This window comes from Wasmannia auropunctata, unplaced genomic scaffold, assembly GCF_000956235.1.
Source record: "Wasmannia auropunctata unplaced genomic scaffold, wasmannia.A_1.0 LD336099.1, whole genome shotgun sequence".
Taxonomy (NCBI): domain Eukaryota; kingdom Metazoa; phylum Arthropoda; class Insecta; order Hymenoptera; family Formicidae; genus Wasmannia; species Wasmannia auropunctata.
Window position 1 is genome coordinate 1,515,137 of NW_012026791.1, and position 12,443 is coordinate 1,527,579.

The 12,443-nt window shown below is 37.2% G+C and overlaps 2 protein-coding genes across 3 annotated transcripts; one reads left to right on the top strand and one right to left on the bottom strand.

The window, feature by feature from the left end:
* The first annotated feature begins 6,982 nt into the window (after positions 1-6,982).
* On the top strand, positions 6,983-10,190 carry LOC105462450. Its single transcript, XM_011709053.1, has 4 exons — positions 6,983-7,102; positions 8,062-8,195; positions 8,371-8,652; positions 9,515-10,190. The coding sequence occupies exons 1-4, from the start codon at positions 7,024-7,026 to the stop codon at positions 10,163-10,165; spliced, it is 1,146 nt and encodes a 381-aa protein (XP_011707355.1). The 5' UTR covers positions 6,983-7,023; the 3' UTR covers positions 10,166-10,190.
* Positions 10,191-10,850: 660 nt separating this feature from the next.
* Positions 10,851-12,353, bottom strand: LOC105462449. 2 transcript variants are annotated; one of them, XM_011709051.1, is made up of 2 exons: positions 11,986-12,353; positions 10,851-11,848 (listed from the first exon to the last, which is right to left on the bottom strand). In XM_011709051.1, the coding sequence occupies exons 1-2, from the start codon at positions 12,055-12,057 to the stop codon at positions 11,078-11,080; spliced, it is 843 nt and encodes a 280-aa protein (XP_011707353.1). In that variant the 5' UTR covers positions 12,058-12,353; the 3' UTR covers positions 10,851-11,077. The 2 variants fall into 2 exon arrangements, with proteins under 2 accessions (XP_011707353.1, XP_011707354.1); XM_011709052.1 differs by having other exon boundaries at positions 10,851-11,859; positions 11,986-12,011.
* Between the last annotated feature and the right edge of the window lie 90 nt (positions 12,354-12,443).

The window sequence follows — 12,443 nt, forward strand, 5'->3', positions numbered from 1 at the left end:
CTCTCTCTCTCTCTCTCTCTCTCTCTCTCTCTCTCTCTCTCTCTCCCGATTCCTTTCTTCGTTCTTTCCGGACAAAGAGAAAGAGAGTACCCGGCGTGGAACGAATTACTCGCCGAAACGCAATGCCGGATCGAAGCGTTGCACGGATCGGAAGCGGGCACCCATCGGACAGCCCAGCGTTATTCATCTCGCGATGCAGCCGGGCGTTCGCGCTCTTGCGCTCTTCCAAGCCGACGATCCCTTCGGCAACCTTATCGGCATGATTAACTGCTGAAAATAAGAACACCGCGTCTAAAGCGCAAGGAGAGCAAATATATATAAGGAATGTAATTCGCTTCGTGCCGACTAAAGTGGTCTATTCGCTGGTCATTTACTATATGCGCCAGCAACTAGTTTTTTCTTGTTAATTTCACGGTCGTAACTAGAACAATTACGAGTTACGTCTTAAATCTTCTTTAGGACTTCCTTTATAGGTATCTACATCTCACTTACGATCAATATCACGTGTCATTTTTCAAGACTTCTTCGAAGCTGCTATTATTAAAATTAAGATCAGAAGATAGTAAGAAGAATTTAATAGAGAGCAAAAAATAAGATATAAGAATAAATAGATAAAAATTATACTATTAAATGTTTAAAATCGATTATTTTAAAATTTTGTAATTTTATAATTAATATTTTCTATTATACTTGGTATAATAGAAAAATCCAACAATTCGTTTAATTAGGTCTGTAGGAAACAAATCGAATCTGAATGAAATAGAAAGCGGAATTTTTTGTTTTAAGATCTTGCGAATTCGAAAATCTGACATTTCCTTGGAAATTCTGGACAGTAATAACTACAGATGGTTTTGTGAGAGCGAGACGCACGCAACGGCCTGGAGAAAATGTGGGTCTGCGGGTCGTCAAATACCCATTGACTCCGATCGATCGCGCCATCATAGGCAAGGACTCTTCTTCTGCAATTGCGCGTATTTTCTGGTCGTTGACCGTCGTCGGCCGGCGAACTCCGTGGACGCCGCGCCGCGACCACGAGTCGCTCTACTGCCCAGTGAAAAACTGGGCGAACCAGGGACAGATCGTAAAAACTCACTCAGCGGAGTGAAGTAATTGTACGTTCGGTGGCCTCCCTCGACTTCGCCTCGGGGCGCGCTCCGAAAGTGCCAGAAATTCGTATGTTGCGCGCCACTTTCGATGCACATCTTATTATTAAATATCTCGAAGTGTACTTTGGCTGTTGCGTTTGAATAATGGTAGACGAGGATCTTGGCTATAAGGCACGTAGTTATCTTTCTGACGTGTAACATTAGCGATTTATGTCTTGTCTTGTTCATGAAACAATAAAATTAAATAAAAATGTTTAGTACATCATAATTTTCTATACTCTTCATTGTTTTCTTTATCGTTCATCGACGCTAGCAAACACATCGCATTTTATATTCATTTAGTGATCATACACTACAAATTTTATATTTGAATATACGGATTTTTTTTTCTAGAAATGTTTACTAAAAAGTTACGCGAGCGCGCCTTCCGACTATTTATATCCGTTATATTAAAACGTCAAGGAATCATTAAATTATTATCATTAAGAATGATCGTGAAAATGACAGGTTAATGATAGCCTCTGCCTATAAGTCAATATACCAGCTAATCCCACGAGATTGATAAGGAAGCTATTCTAGCTAAAACCGGATTCGTGCGACTGAAACTAATTAACGGTTTCTACATCGTATCATGTCAACGTACGGCAGGGTATTAAACGGACAGGAAATCAAAAGGTCGTAGATCATTGAGATTGTAATCGAACTGTCGCGTTAAAGGATGTGATACAATAATCGTAAAGTAACGTTTCCGCGAATTGAGTTACTATCCGGCGACTTTTATTGACTTCGCACGCAAATATTTCACAAAGATATTGCAAATGAGATATTTGCCGACAAGACAATTATTTCAGTGTGTTTTTATCCCTTTCAATAGAATTGGCGAGCAAACACGCCCGACCGTTTAAAACATTAATCAATGTCTGTTGTAGCACGCGACCTAATCCTGCTACTTCATTATTTCACTTTTTTGTCTACTTTTTATGTTTGGCATGTATCAGCGCTATCGGTTAAATTAATGACGTTACCGTAAATTACGCCGGGTATAAGGTGAATGGGCGCGCATCTCCCTAGAGATACATCCGCCGCAGGTGCGAGAGTAAGTCGTCTAATCTCACTTGTACGAAATAAGAGGTATCGTGTAATCGCTATTAACCTTTGCGCTCGTGCGTTGAATTATGCTCGACCGACGCTTCGTCGGATCCTCACTGTATGTAATGTCCTGTCTAACTTTTATGGGCCCATCTCGGTCATATTTAAAAATGTCCATAGCCCAAAGTGTATACAAATATCTCTTACAAAAAAAAAATAGATTTTTATTTCATCACCTAATGAAGCATTTATTTTTTTACCGTTTAAACAAAATTTATATCCTTATAATTTTTTTACGTATAGCTATTTTTCATATTTATTATACTTATTATAGACACGATGAGAGATAAAAATGTATAATGTGCTTCTAATTAATTATAATAATATAAATTACATCCATGTTTATTTATTAGAATCAGATTGGAAATAAATAATTATTATCTGTCCTAAATCTAATTATAGTGGCTGAGTATTAATAGCACGGGGTTTTATTCGAATGTAGTTTTATTTTATTGCGACTCGCGAGGCACGTCTATAACATGAGATAGGAGTGTATGTCAAACGGCATACACTTCACTAACGAGAGCACTCGTGGCAGTCACGGACCCTCGAGCGCGATCACCTGTTAGCATCCGTCTAGCATCGGCAATAATCATAATAACGATAAGATAGCAACTGGACGGGATGAAATATTATCACTTCGCGGCGCGGAGTCCGCACATCGTTTTCCATGGCTCAACGCCGCGTGGCTTAAGATCGCCGGCGATTAGAGCACACGACTTTAATTTAATCCTCCGGGAGACGACTGCAGAGGGTCGTAAAGGGAAAACCGGTTGCACGCGACTGCGGGAATTTGCATAAGGAAAGCTCGCGGTTGTACAACGCACACACGACGTGACGTCGAGCGTTTTCCTTTTTCGCTCGTTTCGCGTCGCGTCACTTTATTTTTTTTTTTTTTCACGCGACTCGACGGCCGCGTAACATCTTTTATTAGGCGGCGATTCCGTGTCTAAACGGGAATTCCGTGCTAACCGATTGGCATGCAATAACCGCGTATTCGCGTGCTACTTTATCGATATTATCGAGAAGGATTGGGGTCGTCGCGACTTTTGAAACGCGTTTGGGGAAAGCGAAAGAGCGAAGCTCGCAGCAGGAGCGTAATCAGACGTGTCGAATCCCATAAAAAAACGCGATACAAGCACGGCAGAAGATATAGAAATACCGGCGACCTTCGTCGATAATCCCAAACGGCCTAGATTACAATAGAGCCATCCTGCTAGCTTGGCAATTGCAATTGATCTAGTCGCGCCACGTTCGACATAACACGACATGAGCCGCATGAGGATCGGGGGCGAGCACAGGCGCGACTGAAGACTAGTTATAATTATTCGCGAGTCGCCACGACAACGCGCCACGAATTAATCTCGATTGCATTTTAATGTTGACATGCGTCTGACCATTAATGCGCTTCTCCATCGCAGATTGCAGCATCAATATTTTCGATCGCTTGTTACATATTCATGCTGCTAGAAGTCATTATACCTGCTGATCGCAATTGTGCGTTTCGATTGCAATGCATCTGTACAATTCAACAAATTTGAACTGTATTGCATGTGTATTAGGCGCTTTTTTTTATCAGCAATTTATTAATAATTATGTAATTGTATATCAGTCACGGCTAAATAATATACTAATCTCTAGAATGTCAATTTCTTTTCTTGATAAATTGTATCTATTATAATACTGTGTAAAGCTGCAGCGCAATTGAGAATTGTACATCAAAATTCCAAAATGCAGAATCGAATATGTATAATATCGCGACCCTGTATGCTGTTTTATTAGAAATTACGCACGCACGTATCTGATGATAGCTACATGTGCACATCTACTTGTCTATATTCGTTGGTTACCTTCCCTTGCTCGATTCGATCAAGCGGAAAAGGGGCAGTGATCAACTGTGATATACTATGATTGAGCGATTATTACAGCGCAAAATGAAAAGTGACACAGTTTCATTTTCTCTCATTGTGTTATATAGCATGCTTTGAAAACTTTTAAAATAAATTAAATAAAACTAACTTTGTTTTGTAATATTATATTCTCAAACTTCTAAGAAATTATACTATACAGTGTAAACCATGTCACTAAACTTTGTTAATATACAGTTTCTTCATATTTTTTCCTTATTATCTTTCTTTATTGCCTTTCCCACTTATACTTTTTATTACATTAATTATCATGATATCATACGATAAACAAAGAAAATATATATTTTTTTGTATCGTAATATGTTTAGATAAAATTTTTAATACTGTGTCAGACAACCTTTCAGTGAGACAGGAACTTCTATATTCGCGAATTAATTTATACGAATGGTGCGACTGATGCACCACTGAATGCTTACATCGATCAATTCGATCTAGTGGAAGAGCGGGTACAACTTGTTACTCGAGGCGACTCGTTTCGCAGCCTATCAAGGCAGACCACTAGAAATGGCGTAAAATGGAAAGTGACGTAATTTTAAATCTCCCTTGGATGCTGTCACGCGAGCAAGCGAAGATGATAGCCGACTCGCGCACCTGTCATCACCTCTACGAAAGAGAGACGCATTGAATGCGGCGAACACGTAAGACTGAGGGTCGAATAGTGATCCTGACCTTTCCCCCAAGATACATCAATACTCTCAAGGTCCATACATATCGCGATAAGATGGTATTAAAAGAGAGAAAAAGAGAGAAATAAAAGTCTATCATCTTCCGATATAGAATATAATTGCCTGTAGGAAATTACTTTATTATTGTGAGAAACATATTCAAAGAATTATTTTATTATAACAAAAATTTTCTAGATTAATAACAGTGATATATTTGCTGCGGTATCCGCAGATTTTTGATTCAAAAGAAATATTCCGAGAATATTTGTTTTAATTCATTTGCGAAATTTATTCACTTCTATATAACTTTCTCTCATTGAATTAATCGCGAGAAATGTTTAAAAATTTTTTTTTAATATTTAAAATACTTTTTTGTAGCACACAGAAATAAGAAGCTGCGCGATTAGATATCTTTACTTCGCGCCGGGATTACGCTGCGGAGGAAATATGCGGTTAAGATTCTTAACTTGTATAGTAATATAAATAGCGGATCGTATTTCATATTAATTCCACCGCGTACCGGCGCTATTATCTGAATTATGTTCTTCACGATAACGCACGGGAACGATTACATTCCCGTTTGAGTCCCGCGAACAAGACACAGACAGATCTACGAATCTGCGGCTATAAAATTAAGAATTACCATTTACTTAGCTTAGTCATCTGTTATAGAGGAGATGTTTTTTTTTTCACGCGTAGGAAGCGCCTTATCAAGGTACAATTTACATCCGAATATTGCGCGGAACGCGTGCCTGTTTATTTGCGTTCGCGGCTTAATTAAATAATCTCAGGAGATAAAATCGATAGACGATATGCGTGCATATATCAAGGCAGGTGTGAAATACAAATTAATGCACACGCTTGCAGAATAATGTTTCTCATTCTAACGAAGAATAGGAAAAAAAATGTTTCAGTAACGGAGAATAAAACGGTGAACATCTAAATGTCAAAGTACCGTATCACCCGCGGCGAAGATGCAGCATGAAAAATAGATACTATTGCCGTATTACGAAATAGAAAAACTGTGCTACGCCTACGGCATCGGTGTACGTAACGTACTTAAAAGAGATTTCAGGAGATGAAGCTCTAGCGAGAAAAAGGCGATACAGTTAACGGTAACTCGCCGAGTGGGGAATGCTTGTTTAATGTGAGCTTTAACAGTCTAATTCCTAACCGAGATGAGGAAGGACCGTCGCGGCATTTAATGGCAACACCTCGGTTAACGTCGTCTACCGTCCGTCGTTGCCGTTGTCGCATTTCTGAGGACGCTCTCGCTCAGCAAGACAATTCCATCAAAACGCTTGCTTCATCATTGCGAGAAGAAAAGGAAATCTGTCATCTGTCCAATGCTGTCCGCGCGCCGTCATTTTTTACAAGTCAGAGATTCGTCGTATAATAGACATTTGTGATAAAAATTTCTTTTCTGCGTGCATATTCAAAAGGTATGTAAAATTATACGTGTCTTACGGATGATTTCGAAATTGCTAAATCATGTAGTGTATTAATTAAATATATAGAATGTATAAGACGGAAATAGCGCGCGCAAGATACTTCTACTAGTAAACTCGTTATGTAGATATTTATCAATGATTTATCGGATTTCATTGTATCTCGATTGATCATGACCTTCAATCTTTAAGATGCGTTGACGATCGGGTTATACAATACCAAAAAAAAATTCAAGGCTCTAGATTTCGGGCGGTTTGCGCATGTAAGCATTATGAAAGTGGCCGCATTGTAATTTACGCCATTGTACGATATAGATGTGACGCATAGAAAATTTAATATCCACGCGTTTTCAATCTTAAATAAAAATGTCATTTTATTAATCCAAAACGTCGAATTATTATTTAAATAAAAGCATGTATAGAAGTGAATAAGATCTACTCATACAACGTTTGAAATAACTTCATATGCTGTGCGTTAAACGTGGCGATCGGCCGTGCGAAACCTATCATTATCAGCGCGTAAAGGGAGAGAGAATCGCGATAAGTTGCGCTCGTTTGGCTCGATTGCCGAAAATAAAGAAGAGCTCGACTTTTTATTTCGATATTAACGGAACGACGTTCCTGATGCTAACCCCGAGGGGCCTTTCCGTAGCACTAGCCAGAGGGTAGGGGACCGTACATATAAAGGAGAGAGCCCCGTGCTCCGGGGGCCCAGTACCGTTCAAAGATGCAGGCTGCCGGGACGTTGCGTGGTACCAGGGCCATCTCCCTTCTGGTACTCCTGGTACCTCTCATTGGCTATGCCTGTGAGTAAAAAAAAAAAACGACATTCAAGATTTTCACCCGGATGAACATTGATTGATATGTGATATAATATGCTACCGCATTGTGGAGGATCAGTGTTGTGCAGTGATCGCAATTCGGGATTAAAGCTAGTGCCCTACTGTGAAGATTTTAAGAAACGTCGTAAATAATACATTTGTAGAGCGTGACAAATTTGCAAAACATCCCACGAATTATATGCACATTTTCTTCAATTACAAAATAAGTCAAAGGAGACTCTTTTAAATCTAAGTACACAATTTTTTAATCGTATGCAAATAAAAATTGAAGTATTTTAATAAATTAAATATAACAAAGCAACAATAAAATTTTAAATTCTTTAATTATCAAATTCTTCCAATGGATTTTATGTAAATATGTTTGAATATTTGGGTTTATTCATTCAAATAAATTTAAATAAATATTAAAATGCTAGAGAAAATAGCGATAAAAAATTCTAATTTAATGAAAGACTACAAAAAATAAGTGTGGTTTCTAAGATCATTAGAATCTGTAATTAATCGTTAAAATTAGTAAAAAATTTAATAAATTTTGGAAGATATAAAAAAGAATATATTTTCATTAAGTCTAGATAATTTTGTATTAAAATAAATGCAACCACACAAGAAATTCAAAAGCAGACTGAGAGTTAACAAAGTTGCATACATATTTCTCTTTCTATAAGTTTTAAATTAAAAAAATACAATAGTTTCACAATAGAGGTGCTATTTAGTCAAATGATTTGCGATTCACAGATGGTGGGATTTAACTGAGCGCTTAGCCTAGCTAATCCCTGTGCACGCGATTAAATATCCGCATTGCTATCATAGCCAATAAGCTCGCCTTGCCAAGTGAGCATTTCCAGCGCAATCATCCGTATTAAGCATATACACTGTTTCTCACCGTGTAATTTCAACTAGCCCGTGTGTACGACTTCTTCTAGATTCGAGTCCCATACAATATTTGCCCAGTATCCCAGGATACATTCCCGTTTATATAAGATACGGAGACGAGCCGTTGGAGGGAATAAATCCCGAGTTGGCCGAAGCTTTCGGAGAGACATCAAATTCGGTTAAGGTATCAATATTTTGATATAATTACGCTTTTAAGTGCGAAAAATACATACCGGAATAATCGCTGCCTATTACAACGACGAGAGAGAAAGATGTCGGTTCGTCTTTAGTGTAAATCGCAAATGCCGTGTGAATTGAGATACAGTTTGCAGGTATGTTAATCACATAACATACGACAGAGTTTACAGAAGATAGACCACACGCTCGCTCACGAGTCTGACAATTTCAAAGATGACGACATAGACACTTTTCTGGAAGAGTCAAAGGGGGAACATGCTTATCCGTTGCACGTGCGAGCAGCAGAAAGTCGTTCGTTCGCCGCTGCCAACGATCCAGGGAATCCTAATAAACCAAAGCTGCTAACTATTTATACATTACCCGATGATAACGAAAGCAGGCCACGTAGACGTTATCGAGGAAGATCTAGGCTAAAGAGTTCTAGAAAACGGCCCGCGTTTAAGGTAGAGATATTAAAATAGCCGGTAATTAATTATAATCATCAAGTTAATCAAATCCATATGTTTAGATAAACAATTTTCAAACTGAAGTTGCAAAGAAACTTTGGAAAGCGAATAATTTGTATTAGTGTTTCTTAGAAATTTTAGAATAACATACGTAAGAGTGGCTCTTGTACATTAGATAAAATCTCATCGATGACTCAACGAGCATTTATCATCCTCTAATACTTTTACCATTAAAAATAAAGATTGCTTCATGTGAATTGTATCCGCGGCAAACAGCATTTCCAAGAAAAAGAATTACTAATTTGAATATAACGCATTTTCGATTTCTGCACATCCATCTTGTTTGACGTTCGTATAATCTAAAGAAAAATCTCTTTGAATTAGCTAATGTTTGTCGCTTCATCAATACGCAGCGACGCATTTAAAGATCCTATCTACGCATGATTGAGCTTTATAAGCCGGTACTGCTATGTGTAAATGAATAAACATCTTCATTTTATTTTTAACACAACAAATGAAAAATGGACTTTGACAAGAATGGTGCAATCTTGTCAGGATCGAGCGCTTCATTTATTCAAATCTTTAAATAAGTTTTAATATAAATATAAAATATAATGCCACTTTAATACATGTTACAAAATTTTATTGTATTTAACAAATTATGACACACATAAATTCTTATTTCTTCTAAATAATCTGGATTATTTTCTAACTTAAAGTAATTACAATATATAAACTATAAAGTAATTCAAATAGGATCTCTAGATGCGCCGTCGCATGCCGATGAAAACGAGATGTATTCAACAAAAAAAATCATAAGATAATCATAAAATAGCAAATTTAATAAAATATTCGACAGGTCAATCCACTCTCCGACGAAGAAAAGGAAGAGCTGGAAAAACTGGCGATCGAGGTAGAAAAAGAAGAGACCAAACCCAACGAACTTTATGCTCCAAATCCCAGACATCCTGAATCGTCTGAGAATACACGCGGTCGTCATAAAACTCACAATTTTATCGCGCCGATAAAAGTGCAAGTTCCACTCGACGACGACTTGGCAGACCTACCGAAAGTTCCACAAATCAACGATTTTTCGGATCACAATATTGCTACAGCGGAGAAAGAGGAACCGCCAATTAAGGGACAGCGTCCAGCTACAATTTGGTCTAATGTACATAAATTATCGCCTATCGATTTGCCAAACGAAAATGAAAATGATAAAGAGACTACATCTGAAGTTAAAAAAGTTAAAGAGGAACCAATTACAAAGTTTAATCTACTAGATCTAACGCCTCAAGATACGGATCTTTCGAAATTCTCGAATGAACATAACATCGTTACAACTGAAGCTGATAATAACGAACCGCCTATTAAGGTGCAACGTCCAACAACATTTTTGTCGAATGTAGATAAACTCTCACCCATCGATTTGCCGAACGAAAACGATACCAATGAAAAAAATAAAACGAAAGACTTTATACAATCTACCGACGAAGTTGCAACAGATTAAATAATCAAAGCTTTTTACGCTAAAATCTTATATAATTTATTTGTTGTTATAATACCGGATGTTTCAAATTATTTACATTTTTTTTCAACCGTAGATTTTTCAAAGAAATCCTGAGATAAAATATTTCTCGAGGAAATGTTCATGAGAGAGAGAAAGTATTGGTTTTGCATTTGTCTCGCTGACAATTTTCGATATTAAAGGTAATTAACATATTTTTTCTAAAAATGATTTTGCGATGTAATTTTATGGTATAATTAAGTCTATTATAAAATTCAGAAAGAGAAAACCTTGTATGATGTATTTGTAGTTGAAAAGTGTGATTGATTATAGACATCCGGTATTATAAAAACAATAAGCTCTAAGCATAAGCCATTTGCGTGAAAGAGAAACATTTCTATGATTTTAGTTTGTATCATTTGTGATAAGATTTATTTATAATATCATAAAGAATACTTCACTATACTATAGACATTACAGTCTTATAAGTGGCTGCTACTGCTCATGAGTTTGTAAAGTTAATTTGTTCGAACATTGTAAATTATATGTTAACGATAAAATTATTGTGTAAAGTTATTTTAGAATGTTTCTAATAAAATCACTGTCGCAAAAATTATTCACAAAAGTGAATAAAAATTTATATTTATGTGTGTGTGTGTGTGTGCATTTTCTTGTTATATTATTCTTCATCAATTATTTATGTGAATAATAATTAAATAGTACATAGATATATATAAATAATATCGAAAATAACATTAACTAAAATCAAACAAATGTTAAGAAAGTACTGTATTATAATTGAATTTTACACACAAAATTTATATAATTTCGTTACAATATTCCCTAAATATCTTATTTTAATTAATAATTATTAATTATATCGCTAGTTTTTAATCGTGTAAGATACGCGCTCACTTAATTATTTTTATCGTCGACAGTTTGTTGCTCGCGCAAAATGAATCTTTGTTGATTATGTATATCGTAAGTCTCATGGTCGGGTTTTAAAATTAAAATAGCAGGAATAATGTTGAATCGACTATTTGTGAGAACGATGGCAGAGTTGTTTAATTTACGAAGCGTATCGTCGTCGATGTTGACGCGCAAGCTACTCCTACGATCTTGGAAAAATCTCTTACTCGAGAGTATAAACGTTTTTCCTCCAGATGTGCATGCATACGCAGGAACGTTCTCCTTTATATCAGGCACATAAACGTCTCGTATAGCTCGACAGTTAAAATTTTCTCCACCGTTGTTTGATGAATTGTCGGAAATGCCGCTGGAAGAGAGTTTCGAAGATAGCTGTGTATCGAGATGAGGTGTTGGTGCTCCACTATCCTTTGCAGAAAATCCGTTTCGTAAATTCGCGGGTTTATTTCGTGCAACGTTTCCCATTAAACTTCGTCCGATTGAAGCGGGATCCTCTTCAAATGATACTTTAGCAATCTTCGATAAAGCAGCAATCAAATCATCCGTTCCTCTTCTCCCAAAAGACATCCCGTCGTTTTCCTTATGCCGAATGCTTTTTGCTTCTCGATGACTCAAGAGGATCGGAATTTTCTGAGATACTTTCGGTGCATCAGAATTGTCGAATTCAGGTAACAAATCAGATCCCATGTTTGGACGATTAGCATCTCTCGTACCAGCATCTGTCCCTTGCTTGCCTTCCGCATCGGCGTTAAGCGGCGTCTACAAAGAGACTTAAGATTTAAGAAAATTAACCAATCACAAATAATTATTCTTTTCATGTGAGAAGAATAGTCGACTATAAATGATCAATTTTCTTAAGTCTTAAATTTCATTGTAGACGCCGCCATTATACTCACCGGTAATCCATCGCTCTCTCTAAGAACGAAACCCGCCAACAGCACGAAAATCGTCAACCAGCGTATTGACATTGTTCTACAATAGAAAGCTAACGGGATTGTCTTCGAGTGCGGCACGTGTGAATTAGTCCTTGCTGGAAAGTGGCGCAAACAGGCACGCGTTTTGCGACGATTGCGGCTGTGTCGCAGGAGATACTGACGGAAAAAATTAAGCTGGCGTGAACGCACGAACGAACGTGGCTGCCGGAGAACGACAAATTGGACTGTTCCAGACCTTAACTCCCTGCTCACCGACCCTATCTCCTCTTCGAACGTCACTTCCCATATGAAATTTGAGCTTTTCTGTTTAAGGGACTTTCTACAATAAGCCGTTAGTCACTACTCATATCATACTAAGAATTGACCAATCATAGTCGAATATTTTTCTTACATTCAACTGTGATTGAGATCGGAAGAGC